The sequence below is a fragment of the Onychomys torridus genome, chromosome 1 (assembly GCF_903995425.1).
Source record: "Onychomys torridus chromosome 1, mOncTor1.1, whole genome shotgun sequence".
In the NCBI taxonomy this organism is placed as follows: domain Eukaryota; kingdom Metazoa; phylum Chordata; class Mammalia; order Rodentia; family Cricetidae; genus Onychomys; species Onychomys torridus.
This window is the reverse complement of record NC_050443.1, coordinates 29,316,602-29,334,484: the sequence shown is the minus strand read 5'-3', so window position 1 is coordinate 29,334,484 and position 17,883 is coordinate 29,316,602. Positions and strand designations below refer to the sequence as shown.

General features: G+C 44.9%; 1 protein-coding gene across 1 annotated transcript; it reads left to right on the top strand.

The window, feature by feature from the left end:
• Positions 1-575: 575 nt before the first annotated feature.
• Znf382 (zinc finger protein 382) lies at positions 576-15,136 on the top strand. The gene is given in 6 exon segments (XM_036178952.1): positions 576-757; positions 3,289-3,362; positions 8,315-8,441; positions 9,109-9,201; positions 13,686-13,924; positions 13,926-15,136. Coding segments are annotated over 6 exon segments (1,743 nt in total). The 5' UTR covers positions 576-702; the 3' UTR covers positions 15,081-15,136.
• The last annotated feature ends 2,747 nt before the right edge of the window (positions 15,137-17,883 follow it).

Below are 17,883 nucleotides of genomic sequence, written 5' to 3'. Positions count from 1 at the left end.
GCCTGGGACCGTCAAAATGAAAACCTGGCATACTACGCTAAACAAACAAACAAACAAATAAACGGGGCGGGGGCTACCTTGGGCCCATGTTGATCCATGCATAGTGCTGCCGCAAGATCAAGTGGTCACGCATGACATCGCAAACAGCCCGTCCCGTTCTGTCACCCAAACCTCATCAGGGCCAGTCAAGCGCTCCCCACTGGGCACACCCCACACCGAGGCAGCCACGCGCTCCCACGCGCGACCACACAGACCCTGGCGAGCAGCTGACAGCCACACCATCCCAAAGTCCCACGTGCCGGCCGGCTTCGGGTTCCAGGCACGGGGAAGCGCGGCTTCCACTCGGACCCGGGTCAGCTCAACTCAGTCCACAGGGAAAAGAAAAGAAAAACACATGACCACAACGCCCGAGGAAGGTGACCCCAAGCCGAGCTTCCAGGACCGGCCCGGAGGTCTGGGGGGAAGTAATTCAGGCTCCAACCAAGAGGACGTCGGTACTAGCGCAGGGCGAGGGACCGGCGCGCAGCAGCTAGCGGGCTGCCCCAGAGGCTCCTGGGAATGCGACTCCCCGCGACGTGTGCGCAGGCGCGGCTGGCTGAGCCGCGGCGGGGGGTGAGGCTGCTGAGTACTGGGGCGTCTGAAGAGGCAGAGCACCTCAGTGCATGCTCCCGATCCCGAGAGCGACGGAGAGAGCGAGTCCAGATGGGGAGGCCCGGGAGGAAACCAGGAGGCCGAGCCGGGCCTGGGAATTTGGGGGGTAAGGAAGTGGGGACCCGAACACTGAGCCACAGCACAGGGCCTCGGGCGTGGTCCGTGGGCGTGACCCTGAGGGTGACTGCTGGTGACCCGGAGGGCGCAGGGGTAGTTTGCTTCTTTAAGCGCAAGAAAGCTCTGTCGCTGGGAGCAGGACCCTGGGCTGCAAGAGCGTCGCCTGTGAGGATGTGGGGTGCATGTTGGGGTTTGTCTCCCTCGACTCATCCTGGTTATGGTTTTTTTTTTTGGGGGGGGGAGTGAGTGTGATCTCCTTGGATGTGTGAAAGATGGATGATGGAGTCTTGCTTTGGGTTGCTGCGGCATGCGTCTATTTTTAGATTAAGTGTGACTCGTATTTGAGACAGGAGAATTGAAAGTGATCTGTGAACGTGATTGTGAGGGACTTTGCCTGGAACTGTATCAGGTTCTGTGGTCGTGAACGACATGTAGGGCTATAGTTTGGTGGTTTTCTGAAGGATGTTTGGAAGGTTATTACTAATTATGTGTTTTCTTCTGTTGTTTCTCATGGTTTTATGTCTGTAGAACCCTTAATATTTAAATGATTGAGGTATGCCATACGATCACATATGTGTAATTTTTTTTTTAAAAGACAGATGCATTATGTATCCCAACTGCTGGGATTCCGTGTGGTGTGTGCATCACCAAGCCTGGAAGTTATGTACGATTTGATTATTAGATTAGTAGCCAGCAAGCCTGCTTCACACATTTCTGAGTAGGAACTTAGAAAATATGATGGCACTAGTGTTGGAAAGGAATAGGTAAGATTTTTGTGATTCCCAGTGGTGTGGCCAGTTACCTGGAAGCACAATGAAAACAGTGTTGGAGAGAATGGTGTTGCATGAAGCCTGCAGGAAGTGCAGCACTTTCCACACATTTATGTAAGTGGATTTTTCTGCTCCTGAAAATTATGCAAAAAAAAATATTTAGTACGCTCTTACTTCTAAGAACAGCCTCATCTTAGTAATTAAAATAACTTTGCCAACCAGAGTATTCACTGTAGCAGTCAGTACTTCGGACTTTGCTTAGCCAAACGGGGACCGACAAATTGTCAAGAGTGGTTAATTTCCTTCTGTGTCTGTACCTGCACTACGAAAATGTGTTATGCAGTACTTACTTCTTGAATTAACTGTTAGTAATAAGTATGCTTATATATTATGCTTCTATAACTTTTTAAAATTTATTTATTTTCATGTGCACGAGTGTTTTGCCTGCATGTATGTATTGTATCATGTGTGTGCCTGGTGCCCACACAGGTCATAAGAGGGTATCTCCTGGAACTAGAGTTACCAATGTCTATGAGCTGCCATGTGGGTGCTTGGAACTGAGTTCTCTGCAAGAGCAACAAGTGCTCTTAACCACTGAGCCGTTCTCCAGCCCCAACTGTGCTTCTTAAATAGTGTGCCACACGCAAATCAATAAGGAGATTGAAATAGGAAGTAGAAAATCCAGATTTTTTTAAGCTATGGGGAAATGTAACATATGACCAGGTCTTTTGAAGCATATGTAGAAGTATAACATGTGATAAAGATGACATGTTTATCATGGGCGGTGGTGGCTCACGCCTTTAATCCCAGCACTCAGGAGGCAGAGGCAGGAGGGTCTCTGTGAGTTCGAGGTCAGCCTGGGCTACCAAAGTGAGTTCCAGGACAGCCAGGGCTACCCAGGGAAACCCTGTCTTGAAAATCAAAAAGAAAAACAAAAGATAGCATTTACTATTAGTCGAGGAGACATTGATTATACACAACAATACACAGCTAAACAGTTTACAGGAAGAGATTTTCATGATGCAAAGCCGAATAAGAGAAACTAGAAAAGGTATTCGACTCTCAAAATGATTTGCACCTTAAGCAGAAAATAGGATCTGAGAGTATAGTCCAGTGATAGGACACTCGAAAAAAATCAGAAGACGGAGTCAACCAATTAGAAAGTACCCATGGCAGAGATGTAACAAACCAGACAAGAGTACAAGAAAGGGGAAATGTTAAACTTATTACAGGAAGTTTATCACAATAAGAAAGATAGACATTTAGACCACAGTACAGAACTGATAAAGGCTTCATCAGGGCTGGGAAGGTGATGGCATGTACTGCTGGTGACGGTACTGGTCAGCACAAAGAACATGAAGAAGTTGTGGTTTGGGCAGTGCTGAGCGTTGTACTCAGAGTCTTGCTTACGCTAGCAAGTGCTAGAGCGGAGTCACATCCCAGACCTGGTCAATAACCCTGGGTTCCACGGGAAATTGAAGGGTGTGAAACAAAATGTTGCATTTGCAAGCTTTATCAGGTCCTACGGAGTCCATCCTAGCTCAGCAAGAGATGGGGTTTCTGGTTTTGGCAAAAAGCAAGACTTGTTTGCTTCTACACAGACCTTTGTCATAGGTTTTGGAAATGCCCTCAGAGACGGCATGTGGAAACAGTGGAAATGTATGCAGATGTAATTGAGTTATTCCGAGAGATCCAATTTGAGCCTGTTTTCTTCCTGGCTCCTCACGTCTTTCCATCTTTGCCTTTATAGGACTCCTCCCTTTTCCAAAAGAGGAGCCCAGACGACGAGGTTCATCTCTCACAAGTCTCAAAGCCATGTCTAAGGTGAGATAGTTCCTTTCTTTTCTTTCAGGAAATAGAGACATTGGCTTAGTAATGTTGTTGCTTCAGCTGCCAGGATGTTAGGATCTGCTTCCATGAAGCAGTCTTCAGACTAGGGCCAGGGTCTCTAGTTAAGGTCCTGATTGGAGAGACAAGTGGTACGCCTTCTCAGTTTTCCCCTGTAGATGTTCCCCTGCATCACTGATTCCAGTGCTGGTACCTAATTCCAACCAGACGAACTTAAGCCTTCCTCAGGTATACCTTCTATGTATGGCCACTGTTCCCAGACTCTGTTTCCTTTGTCCATCTCCTTACAGAAGTACTGCTGTAATAAAAATGTAGTAAATTATTGTACTTGAATAAATCCATTTTATCTTGACACTGACTTGAGATCTAAGTTGTGAGTACTCAAAGAGCAGACAAGGGTAGGAGGTAAAATTGTTGGGTCATGTGATTGGTTTGTGGAAAGATGGCCTGTATATGAGGGTTTCAGGGTAGACATTTGATTGTGAACTGGTATAGAAAACTGAGGTTGGACCACTGGCCATGATGATGCACATGTAATCCCAGCCTATGGGAGACAGGTAAGAGGATCCTGATTTGAGCTGGAGTTCCAAAATGAGACCTTGTAAAAGACAAAAGTTTCTTAGAACTTTCTTTGCTTGTTCGTTTTATTTTTTAAGACAGGGTTTCTCTGAATTAGCCTTGGCTGTCCTGGATCTTGCTCCATAGACCAGGCTGCCCCCAAACTCACAGGGATCCATCCACCTGTCTCTGCCTCCCAAATGCTGGGATTAAAGGTGTGCGCCACCACCGCCCAGCTTAGATTTCTTTACGTGTATGAGTGTTTTGCCTGTGTGTATGTATGTGTACTATGTGTGTGCCTGGTGCCCTTGGAAGTCAGAAGGTGTCCATCCTTTGGATCCGGAGTAACAAACAGACATGAGCCACCATGTGGGTGTTGGGAACTGAACCCAGTCCTCTGTAAGAGCAATAAGTGTTCTTAACTACTGAGCTGTCGCTTTAGTCCCTCCTAATTTTCTATTGATTCCTGTCTGCCAGGAATTCCTACCAACTGGAACCTGCCAGGGGAAATCTGTATTCAATATTTTTATCTGTCTTCTAAAATTTTACATTCACTTGCAGGAGAAGAAAATGCTTGGGCTAGTCCGCTCTTGGAGTAATCTGTCCTTGAATCAAAGGCAGTACCTTGTCCTGTTTTCATATTTTTTCTTTCATAAAATTCCTCATCTACCAACCTTTAAAGTATTGGTTTTCCTCCAAGTTTCAACCGGTTCACTTTTTTTTTTTGTTTGTTTGTTTGTTTGTTTGAGCTGAGGATCAAACCCAGGGCCTTGCGCTTGCTAGGCAAGCACTCTACCACTGAGCTAAATCCCCAACCCCTAAAGATTTATTTATTTATTATGTATGCTTGTATGACTGCAGGTCAGAAGAAGGAACCAGATCTCATTACAGATGGTTGTGAGCCACCCTGTGGTTGCTGGGAATTGAACTCAGGACCTCTGGAAGAGCAGTCAGGGCTCTTAACCTCTGAGTCATCTCTCCAGCCTCCGGTTCACTTTTTTTTTTTTTAATGTCCTCTTTTTGTGTATACACAGTTAGAATTGCTTTGCAAGACTACACTTAATTTGATTCTGTGACTATGCAATACCTCTGTCCATTCAGACATCAAAAGTATATGTTCAATATGCAGGGGCTGGGAGTGTAGCCCAGTTGGTAGAGTGTTTGCTTAGCATGCATGGAGCTCCTAGTCTACAGAGCAAGCTCCACAGCACCACATTAACTGGGTGTGGAGGCACAGGTCTACAGTCTTAATGTTCTGAAGATGGAGCAAGGAGGATCAGTACTTGAAAGTCATCCTCAACTACATAACAGCTTTCAGCCTCTCCTGGAATAAGTGAGGCCTGTCTCAAAAACAAACTACCCACTAACAGTCACCACCTACCCATACCATACACATTTCCTTTCCTTTATGACCTTCTGTGATCCAGCCTGTTATTTCCTCTGTTTCCTGTTTTGATTTTTCTTTCTTTCTTTCTTTTTTTGGTGTTTATTTTGAGACAGGGCTTCATTGTATGGTCCTAGTAGTCAGGAACTCACTGTGTAGGGGAGGCCGGCCTTCTGCATCTGCTTCCTGAGTCCCGGGATTATAGGCATGCACCACTGCACTCGGCTCTTGTTCCGCTTGCCCACTCCCAGCTCTCACATACTTGCCTTTGCAGTGAGCCCAAGAGCTGACCTCTTCATTCTCCAGGGTGTTACAACCAGGTGTCTCAAACCCCATCATGTGGGAACCAGTGCTCCTCCATTAGCCCACTAATCCGCGCATAATCTCCAAGAGTGGTTACCTAATCGCCTTCTCCAGTCTTGAAGAGTACTACATACAGTAGCCTGAATGGTGGCCCACGCCTCCAGTCCAGCTTCAGGGAAGCTGAGTTGGGGAAATCATGAGTCAGACTCTTGTTTCATTTGTTTGTTTTTGAGGAATGTTACCATATAACGAGTATTATGTTTCTTCATGTTTAATTTGTATTTGTGTGTGTGTGTGTGTGTGTGTGTGTGTGTGTGTGTGTGTGTACGTGTACATTAATGTGGGTGCCTGTGGAAGAGAGAAAGAAGAGGTTAGAGGTCAGCAAATTCCCTGGAGCTGGGGTTAGAGGTGGTTGTGAACTTCCAGATGTGGGTGATGGGACCCAAACTCTAGTCTTCTGGAAGAGCGGCAAGTGCTTTTAGCTGCTGAGCCATCTCTCCAGACCTTGGTGGTCAGGCCTGTGTGCCTTTCAGTAGAATATACAAGATCATACTTTGGAAAGGAAAAAAATATTAACAGCGTGCATTCAAGAGTAGTAGTGATCAACTATGTAAGTTGCCACTAATGCTTGTTCATGGTTTATTAGTAACAGTGAATATGTTGGAAATGTGATCAAGTCACATTTTTATTATTAAAAAGTTTTGTTAGTTTTTTGAAACATGATCTTTCTATGTAGCCCTGGCTATGCTGGAACTCTATATGTAGACCAGGATGGCTTTGAACACACAGAGGTCCACCTGCCTCAGCCTTCCAAGTGCTGGGATTAAATGTGCCATGATGCCATGCTGAGTCCATTTAGTAAAATTTGTTATTTTAGCCAGGCAGTGGTGATGCACACCTTTAATCCCACACTCAGGAGGCAGAGGCAGGCAGATCTCTGAGTTTGAGGCCAGCCTGCCTGGTCTGCAGATTGAGTTCCAGGACAGCCAAGGTTACACAGAGAAATCTGTCTCAAAAAAACAAAACAAAAATTGTTATTTTAATTTGAGTGTTTGTGTGCCTGTGAGTCACCATATGTGTGTGCACCATATGTGTGCAGGTGCTCCTGGAGGGAGAGAAAGACATTGGAGTGTCTGGAACTGCAGTTAAAGGCAGCTGCAGGCTGCCTAATGCGGGTGCTGAGAACCAAACCCAGGTCCTCTGAAAAAGCGTCAAGTACTCTTAACCACTGAGCCAGCTCTTCATTTGTAAGTTCATTTTTAAGACCAGAGCCTTGAAGGGAGGGTCCGTATTACTCCTGATGTACCTGCTGCCTGCCTTCCTGCAGCTGGTGCCCTTTGATCTCAAAGACTGCTAACATGCTGTGCCTTTTGCTAGTCCTTGAGTTTACTATCTGGCCTCCTTCCATGAATTTTCATTCATTTAAAATTTTATTCTTTTTTTTTTTTTCTTTTGCCAGAGCGGAGGATCGAACCCAGGGCCTTGCGCTTGCTAGGCAAGCGCTCTACCACTAGACAAGCGCTCTACCGCTGAGCTAAATCCCCAACCCCTTATTCATTTTTTTAAGACAATCTATGTAACCCTGGCTGGTTTGGAGCTCACTCTGTAGACCAGGCTGACTTTGAACCCACAGAAATCCACCTGCTTCTGCCTCCCAAGTGCTGAGATTAGAGGTGTCCCATGAGTTTTTGAAAACTAATGTCTTTTATTCTTACAATACAGTTTATTCTAAGTCCAAAATGTTGTATGCTCAGTGAAGCTGCAGATACAGAATGAGATCTTCTTTGCTTTGTGATGCTTTTTGGGTACATTTTCTTCATTGTGTTTTTGATCCCTACTGAGTGAATGCTTGTCATATGCCTCTCTTTATAACTTCTCATGAGTAGAATCAAGGTTTTTATCATTTTGGTCCCCCAGTAAATCAGTGGCCACAAAACTGTTGTCTAAGTTTATTTATATTTTTAACATGAGATAAAAGCTCAATATTGCTGTGCGGTGGTGGCACACAACTTTAATCCCAGTACTCAGGAGGCAGAGGCAGGTGGATCTTTGTGAGTTCGAGGCCAGCCAGGTCTACAAAGTGAGATCCAGGAAAGGTGCAAAACTACACAAAGAGACCCTGTCTCGAAAAACCATAAAAAAAAGCTCAATATTACATAGGATGTGTTCTTAGAAAGTGTGTGTGTGTAGCACACATTGCACAATTAAGGGGCTAGAGAGCTGGCCCAGTGATTAAGAGTACTAGTTGCTGATACCAGGTTGTTGGCGCACACTTCTAATCCCAGTACTCAGAGGCAGAGGCAGCTAGTCTCCATAGTGAGTTCCAAGACAGCCAGAGCTACATAGAGAGACTTAACTCTCCTACCCTCAAAAATAATCACTGGCTGCTCTTGTAGAGGACTTGGTTTGGTTCCCAGTGCCCACACAGGAGGCTCACAACAGCCTGTACTTCCAGTTCTAAGGGACCTGACACCATCTTCTGGCCTCCTCAGACACTGAAGCCATGTGGTATACATACTGTATCCAGGCAAATACTTATACACATAAAATAAACAAATCTTTTTCAAAGATAAAATTTTAAAAACTAGTCCATCCACCGACCATCCCCAGACTAATCCCCAACATTTAGTTCTAACCCATTTCCAATAACTTCAGGATGAACTGCTACAGTGTGCCCTTACAGGGGTCCCTGTCACTCAAGGATGTGACTGTGGACTTCACCCAGGACGAGTGGCAGCAGCTGGATTCTGCTCAGAAGGCGCTCTACAGGGATGTGATGTTGGAAAACTATGGCCACCTCATCTCCGTGGGTAAGTGTCACTCATGTCCTTCTCAGAATTCCAAAATCAAGTCCTCATGCTCGAGCAGCAGCACATTACCAAGGGAGACGTCTCCTCCCGTCAGCGTGACTCTCCTGTTGTTAGCAGAATATATTATTTGTTTTTGAGACAGGGTCTCTCAGCGTAATCCTCCTGACTGTTCTGGGGCTTGCTACCTAGATCAGGCTGACCTTGAACTCACAGAGATCCTCCTGCCTCTGCCTCCTGAGTGCTGGGATTAAAGGCGTGCCCAATATACGATTTTTTAAGGACTTATTTTTATTTAATATATATGAGTGTTTTATCTGTGTGTGTGTGTGTGTGTACCATGTGTGTGCTTGATACCTGTAGAGGGCAGAGGAGGGTGTCTGATCCCCTGAAACTGAAGTTAAGGATGGTTGTGAGCGGCCATGTAGGTGCTGGGAATTGAACCTGGGTCCTCTGGAAGAGCAGCCAGTGTTTTCACTGCTGAACCATCTCTGCCACCCCAGAATATATGATTATTAACCTTGGTGAGACATTAATTTATAACATGTGCCACCATGAAGTTGGTCTTTCTCTGTGGCTTGGCGTCCCAGTAGTTGAGATGAAGTCTTCTCCCTCTTCTTCCCTCCACTCCCTCTCTTCCCTCCACTCCTCTCCTTTTCTTCATTATCAGGATTTCACATAACAAAGCCTGATATGATCCGCAAATTGGAACAAGGAGAAGAGCTATGGACAGAGAGAATTTTCCCAAGTCAAAGCTATCTAGGTAAGTCATAGATACGAGAGTTTGTGGGACAGATGGAGACGTGGCTCAATGCTGGAGCACCTAAGACACCCAAGGACCTGGGTTTGATCTCTAATGCTTCCTAAGAAAATAAAAGTCCAAGTTGAGTGGCTGCACAGCTGTGAAAGCCCCAAACAGAAAATCCTCTAGGTGCTGAATCTCAGGCACTGACAGCCTTGACTGTCGGGTATGTGTTTTAGAATTGCAGCGGAGCAGTTTTGCCATCGTTATCGTTTTGAGCACATAGTTCAGGGGCAGGAGCTACACTCACATGTTTGTTTGTTTGTTTGCAATCATCACCATTGTGGGGCTCCAGAAGTGTCATGTTACAAAACTGAAAAACTGCCTGGCAATGGTGGCCCACGCCTTTAATCCCAGCACTCAGAGGCAGAGGCAGGCAGAGCTCTGTGAGTTCGAGGACAGTTCCAGGACATCTAGGACTACACAAAAAAAACCCTGTCTCAAAGAACCGTAAAAAAACAAATGAAAGGAAGGAGGGAGGGAGGGAGGGAGGGAGGGAGGGGAGGGAGGGAGGGAGGAAGGAAGGAAGGAAGGAAGGAAGGAAGGAAGGAAGGAAGGAAGGAAGGAAGGAAGGAAAAATGTATGTTGGTTCCTGTTATCTTACCGAGAATCCATTACAGGCTTTGTAGGTATGATGTGTAATGATGCAGCACACAGGCCTCCACGGGTGAGAGACAGAGACACCATGCAGACAGCACTCAGTGAAGGGTTTTATTTGGTGGGGAGAAGAAAGCGGGGAGAGAGAAAGAGGGGAAGTGGAGGTGTGCACACCTCATGGAGGGGAGAGGAAGAAGAAGGGAGAGGTTTTTCCTTAAAAGAGAATTTACATCAGGACACAGGGCGGGTCCCTAAGGAGTGGGCCAGAATGCCAACATGATGTACACAGAGGTCTGGCACATAGTTTTTCCAGTTCTGACAAATGGATAGACCCATGTATTCCAAATCCCAGTCAAGAGAAAGACTGTTAACGCAGTCATTCCCATGAAGTCTCTTCTGAAACCTCCCTCCCACTAAGTTTTGAATTTTACTAGAATTAGTTTTGTCTGTTCTACACCATTTTCTTCCACTCAGCTTCATAGTTGAAAGATTCACACACGGTTTTAGAGGTTTAAGTCTTTTGTGGTGTTTGTTTGTCTTACAAAAGGAGATAGAGAGCAATTTGGAAAGACACCAGTATCAACTTCTGGTGCATGCGCGCGCGCGCGCGCGCGCGCACACACACACACACACACACACACACACACGTGCATGTGTATGCTCACACACCACACAAACACCCTCCCCTCCCCCCATAAAATGCACTTTTGCAGTAAAAACACTTCACATCTACACTTGCAAACTGGTGTTTTCATTTCTTTTTGAGTTTGTGTAGATGTGTATGTGCATGTTAATGTGTGAGGACGATGTAAACACAGGCAAGCATAAACATGCAGGAGACACAACACAATTACAGCTTTTGTTCTAAAACTGTTAGCCAGGGGCTAGTAAAATACAGGAGTATGCCCACCCTTTCTGTACAGTATATATCTGCTTTGTTATGTGAAAAATATGTAAAGTGCAAGGGATAGAACCCAGGGCACTTTATATATGCCAGACAAATGCTTACTTACCACTGAAGTTCCTTTCACTGTGTGAGCTTAGTGAGACAGATGTGATCAATTTGAAGAGACTCCTGTGGCCATCTCTCTAGAGCCCACCTCTTTTTTTTTTTTTTTTTTCCAGAGCTGAGGACCGAACCCAGGGCCTTGTGCTTGCTAGGCAGGTGCTCTACCACTGAGCTAAATCCCCAACTCCGTGAGCCCACCTCTTTTAAAACTGTTTGTTTCCTAAGAGTCTTTTGTTTCTTAGCAAGGTAATTCTTCTGGTGGTCCCGAGTTCTTTACGTGTCCCTAGGAAGGGTAGGGAGTTTCCTTAGCAGCTGGAGTAGCGAGGGCAAGTTGTGGCCTGGATGGATAGTGGTTGAGAAGGCAGGAATTGAAAGGGACATAGTAGGGTTCAAGGGAACTGAAGACAAGACAGAGATGGTAAAGGAGGAAGAAGTAGAAATGATAGGCTGGCTGAGGTCCTGCAGGGGCTGCCAAGCCTGAAGACCTGAGTTCACTCCCCAGGCTCCGTGGTGGAAGGAGAGAAGCAGTTCTTACAAATTGTCCTCCTACTTCCACCTGCAAATGTGCACTCAGGTGCATGTGCACACAAAAGTCAATAACTACCGTTTAAAAAACTAACTTCAAGGGCACCTGTGGTTATGTAGCAAGTCGAGGCCGTGCGGGATAGTTTGATGCCAGCTTGGCACAAGCTGGAGTCATCAGAGAGGAGGCCGCTTTAATTAAGAACACGTCTCCAGAAGATTGGGCTGTCCACAAGCCTGTAAGGCATTTTCTTAGTGACTGACAGGGGAGGGCCCGCCCATTGTGGGTGGTGCCAGCCCTGGGCTGGTGGTCCTGGGTTCTATAGCAAAGCAGGCTGAGCAAGCCATGGGTAGCAAGCCAGTAAGCAGCCCCCCTCCATGGCTTCTGCATCAGCTCCTGCCTCCAGGCTCCTGCGCTGCTTGAGTGTGTGTCCTGACTTCCTTCAGTGACAAACATTGGTGTGGAAGTGTGAGCCAATTAAACCCTTCCTACTCAAATTGCTTCAGTAATGGTGTTTTGTCACAGCAGTAGTGACCCTAGCTAAGGCGGAGGCCAGCTTAGGCTGTGAAGATCCATCGGCAAAGTACAAAGGTCAAAAGAGACGGAAAGAATGCTTGCAGACCAAGGGAGCCGGGGAGTTCCCCTCTTGAGGAGGGCCTGGAGTGAAGACTGGAATCGTTTCTTTTTCTTAGAGTCCCGTGCTGCCAGGGCGTTTTGAGAACCCCGTCACTCTTGCACAGGTGTGCTGATGTGTTTGTTCCTGAAGGAACCCTCTTCACTCTTGCTTTGTTCTTTTTTAATGTGAGTGCTTTATCTGCATGTACAACTTTATGCCAGAATGGTTGTGAGTCACCATGTAGGTGCTGGGAATTGAACTCAGGACCTCTGGAAGAGCAGCCAGTGCTCTTAACCGCTGAGCCATCTCTCCAGCCCCATGGAACTTTCTCCACTCTTAGTTCTTGTCTTTGTAAAAGTCCTGTGAGTGATAATAGTCTGATCTCGTCTCAAATAGGGATTTCTTTGTTTTACACGAATCACTTCAGGTAGATGTTTCAGCCCATTTCTCTTACTATAATGGCATATTTTAATTTGTTAGGAAAGCAGCATGATTCAATTAGATGTTTCACATAGTATAGCCATGTTAAAATACCAGTTGTTTGGGGCTGGAGACATGGCTCAGAGGTTAAAAGAATGTATTACTGGGCTGGAGAGGTGGAGGGAAGTATTTGAAATATTTCTTAAATGGGCAGTAATTTTGTTCTAACTTCAGGAAATACTTCTCTGAATTTATTTTCCAATTTCAGATCATATTTTTTTTTCTTTTTCTTTTTCTTTTTTTTTTTTTTTCTTTTTTTTTTTTTTTTGAGCTGAGGATCAAACCCAGGGCCTTGCGCTTGCTAGTCAAGCACTCTACCACTGAGCTAAATCCCCAACCCCTCAGATCATAATTTTATTCCAGTTTCAGAACAATTAGACTTTATGGGTAACAGCATATCCCTGGAGGTGTTTGAGGTTCTTAGGGAGGCAATATAACTCCACGTACTAATATGAACAAATTTTCAGTTTCTTAGAAGCACAGATAAGTGGAATTATACTTGTGTAAGTTTTACACTCTAAATAATATGTGAGCTTCATTCCTGCTATCATTTTGTACTGCAGTGTACCCACCTCTACCTTAAAAACCAAAAACCCTAGGTATATAGGGAAACCTTGTCTCAGCACAGCAAAACAAAAACTCCTTACTACCCTTGCTGGGCCCACCTTACTCTGCATGAATCTTCCCATTCTAAAATCCCCTCGCCGTCTTTCTCTTCTGTTTGTTGATCCTTGCCTGTGTTATACTTTGTCTATGCAGCTTGTAGTTGCACATAAAAATGCAACTTCGTTTTAAAGGGTTTCTCTCCTTCAATACTAGGACTGTGTCTGTTTTGTAGGTTTTCCACCTTGGGAGATAATTAAGGGGAAAGAATACAGATACTCGGTAGAACGCTTGCCTACCGTGCTTGAATCCCCAGCACTGCACAAACTGTGGGGAGTGCTGATACATGTCTTTAATCTTAGCACTGTGTGTGTGTGTGTGTGTGTGTGTGTGTGTAGAGAAGGATCAGAAAAAATCAAAGTCACCCACCTTTGGCAACATAGCAAGTTCAAGATCAACATCTACATGAGACCTTGTCTCAAAAACAAAAAAAGATTTACTCTATTCGTTTTATAAACCATAATAACAAGACATCATGGTGTGTGTGTGTGTGTGTGTGTGTGTGTGTGTGTGTGTGTGTGTTTTAAGAATTGCTAATTAATTATCTTCTTTCCTAGAAGATGAAGATGTTTTGGTGAAGTTCAAAGACTACCAAGACAAACATTCTAAATCCATTGTAATCATCAACCACAAGAAACTAATTAAGGAGAGAAGCAGTATTTATGGGAAAACTCTTATACCAGGCAAGAACCATATGATTTCCAAAACACTATTTGAATATAAATCTGATGGGAAAGTTTTGAAAAACATTTCAGAATTCATTAATAGAGATATAAACCCTGTAAGAGAGAAGGTCCGGTGATAATGGATGGGAGAAACCAATCCCGAGTTCCAAGCATGAGAAAACTCTTCCTGAAACCACCCTCCGTAAACAAATGGAAAGGGGTTTAAAGCTGGCCCAACACCAGAAGTTGCCGATTCCAGAGCAGCCTTTTGAATGTAATGAATATGGCAGCTCCTTCCTTATGAGAGGAGTGATATTTCCAAATAATAGAGCTCACAGTGGAGATGGAAACTGCAGCCACAATAAAGACAAAATTGCTTTTTTAGAAAAGTCAGACCTTGGTATTCATCCACATAATCTCATGGAAAAGAAATCCTCTACATACAACAAATATGGGAAATTCCTTTGCAGAAAGTCAGTTTTTATTGTGCAGCCCAGATCTCAAATGGAGGAGAAGCCCTTCCAGTGTCCTTACTGTGGAAACAGCTTTCGCAGGAAGTCCTACCTTATCGAGCATCAACGGATCCACACAGGCGAGAAGCCCTATGTTTGCAGCCAGTGTGCAAAAGCCTTCCGTCAGAAGACGGCCCTGACGCTCCATGAAAAAACACACATAGAGGGGAAACCCTATCTTTGTATGGACTGTGGGAAGGCCTTCCGCCAGAAGGCGACTCTCACTAGACACCACAAAACACACACGGGGGAGAAAGCCTATGAATGCACTCAGTGTGGAAGTGCCTTTAGGAAGAAGTCCTACCTCGTGGACCATCAGAGAACGCACACAGGGGAGAAACCGTATCAGTGCACTGAGTGTGGGAAGGCATTTATCCAGAAGACAACCCTCACTGTCCACCAGAGGACTCACACGGGAGAAAAGCCCTACATTTGTACGGACTGTGGGAAGTCCTTCTGCCAGAAAACAACCCTTACCCTCCACCAGAGAATTCACACAGGCGAGAAACCCTACGTCTGTAATGACTGTGGGAAGTCCTTCCGCCAGAAGGCAATCCTCACTGTTCACTACAGAATACATACAGGAGAAAAGTCCAACGGCTGTCCCCAGTGTGGGAAAGCCTTTAGTAGGAAATCAAACCTCATTCGCCATCAGAAAACTCACACAGGAGAAAAACCCTATGAATGTAAAGAGTGTGGAAAATTCTTCAGTTGTAAGTCAAACCTCATTGCCCACCAGAAAACTCACAGAGCAGAAAACGTGAGAATTCAGTGAGTGTTGTGATTTTACTTTTTAATTTATTTGTTTTTTAGGTTTTTGAGACAGAGTCTCACTAGGTAGCCTTGGCTGGCCTGGAACTTGGTACATAGACCAGAATCAGAAAGCCACCTGCCTCTGCCTCCTGAGTACTGGGATTAAAGGCGTGCATCACCAAGCCCTGCAGATTATTTTTTAATACTGAGTGCTATCAGTTTCTCTTCCTTACATTTATTACTTGTTAACCTATCACACACAGAGACATTATTGGATAAATTAAATGACAAACAAATGAAAATGCAGGCTTCATTTTTTTATTACTGGACTCAGCAGACTAAACTGACCTCTGATGAATTGCTATAAGCATTCAAATTTGCCTGTTTTCAGTCTCATGAGGTACATGTATTTCTTGTAAATCAGTAATAGATCATTGGCCAAATGCAACTTGTTTGTATGAAATAAAAATTGTTATCTCTTCAATGTTAACCACAGTTCTGACTTCTAACATTGTAAATTGGCTTTTACACATTATAAACCTTTATATAAAGTTGAATTGTTTACCATATGTTCTTTCATTCACAGCTTGTTTCACTGTCCAAGTCCAGTTATGAACGCATGTGCAGAAGTTCACTTATTTTTATTCTGAATAGAATACCATTACATAAACATATCACTCTTACCCATTCTGCTATCGATGGACTTTTACAGTGTTTACTGCTTAGGGTCATAATAAAAATGTACCTGTATGCACTTTTCTGTATATATTCATGGAGTGGAATTGCTGTGTCTTAGGATCCAATCAACTTCGGTAGATACTGCCAAACAACTCTGACCTTTGATAGCATGAGATAATTTTACTTGGAAGAAAAACAACTACAAATATCCCCAATGTTACAGTGGTTCAAACGACAGAATTCTGAACTGGAAAGATGGTTCAGCAGTTAAGAGGCACTTTCTGCTCTTGCAGAGGACTCAGGTATAGTTCCCAGCACCCACTCAGTGGCTCACAACGGGCTGTAATTGCAGTTCCAGAGGATCCAGTACTGTCCTCTGGCTTCTGCAGTACCAGGCGTATATACCGAAGAGCAGGCACAGCAGTCACTCACTGAGCCCACAGAATACCCGGGGGAGGTGACTCTAGCAATATTATGGTGGAAAGTGGAATGTAAATAGAAGCATGTACAAAGACTTTTAGTCACAGCCCAAATCTTCATATAGTAGTGTAATAAACTTGGGGTTGCCTTTATCCTCAATTAATACCTTATTCGTACTAGAGAAACAGAAGTATTCAGCATTCATTTGATCAACACTGGAAAATTTACAAGACTATTGAAATTGGAGGTGAGTGGAAAAAATACAGCTTTTATCCAAGGCCTATAGATCACACTGTAGTGATATATTGTGTACCCTAATAAAATTGCCTGAGGATCGGAGGACAGAGCGAGCTACCAGATTAGACATAGGGGCCACACAGTGGTGGCACACACCCTTAATCCTATCACTCTGTCTAGATTTCTGTGAATTCAAGGCCACACTGGAAACAGAGCCAGGCAGTGGTGGCACACACCTTTAATCCCAGTACTGGGAAGCACACATGCCTATAATCCCAGGAAATGATGTCTGGGCAGAGAAAGGTATATAAGGCGTGAGGAAACAGGAACTCACTCTTGAGGCTGAGGATTTTGTAGAGGTAAGAACGTGGCTGGCTTGTTCTGTTTCTCTGATCTTTCAGCTTTCACCCCAATATCGGGCTCCAGTTTTCTTTTCTTTTTTTTTCTTCAAGACAGGGTTTCCCTGTGTAGCTTTGGAGCCTGTCCTGGACTAGCTCTGTAGACCAGGCTGGCCTCAAACTCACAGAGATCCACGTGCCTCTGCCACCCAAGTGCTGGGATTACAGGTGTGCACCACCACCACCCAGCTCCAGTTTTCTTTTATTAATAAGACCTTTTAAGATTCGTGTTACATCATACTGTTCATACTCAAATGTTGAAGTGTGTGTGTGTGTGTGTGTGTGTGTGTGTGTGTGTTGTATTCCAGAGAACATCCTCAGTTCTCAGAAGCTATCTTGTTTTATGAAGAAGGGTCTCTCTATAGGTTGGAGTGTCACAAATAGGAGGCCTGGCCAGTGAACTCCACATGTCTCCATCTCCCAACCTAGGGTTACAAGCTTGCACCAACACACCTAGTTTTTTCACATGGCTTCTGGGAAGGACTCAGGTCCTTATGCTTGCATGGTAAGCACTTTGTCAACTGAGCCATCCCCAACCCCAGGGGACTGGTGGGATTTCAAACCAGAGCTTGGAGCAAGCTCAGAGATTGGTGGGATTTGAGTCCTGAGCTTGGGCTTTTTATTCTGTAGGGCAGGGACTGGGTCCAGCTATGTCAAGTTTGTAGGATAAAAGGGCCAGCCAAAGAAACACACCCTGACCCTGAAACCAGAGCCAAAGAAACACACTTTGGCCCTGAAACCAGAGCTAAAGAAACACATTCTGTCCTTAACCAACTCAGCAGGAAAACCAACCAATCCCCGAGAAGGAAAACCATCCAATCCCCGGGCAGGAAAACCAACCAATCCCTGAGCATAAAATCCATCCACGCTCAGGGATTGAAATCTGACCAATTCCCACTCTGAAAATCTTCACCCTGGAAAAACTCTGCCCCTAAGAAGCCCTATGTAACCTGTTCAGTTGGGAGCTAAGGCTCCCCCCCAACCCCCCCAACCCTAACCCCCACCCCGCAGAGGCAACCACCCTCCTGAATTCTTCCCTCCCGATAAATCTCTTGAATGAGGGTTGGGTGACGACCTTCTTTCACTGGAATG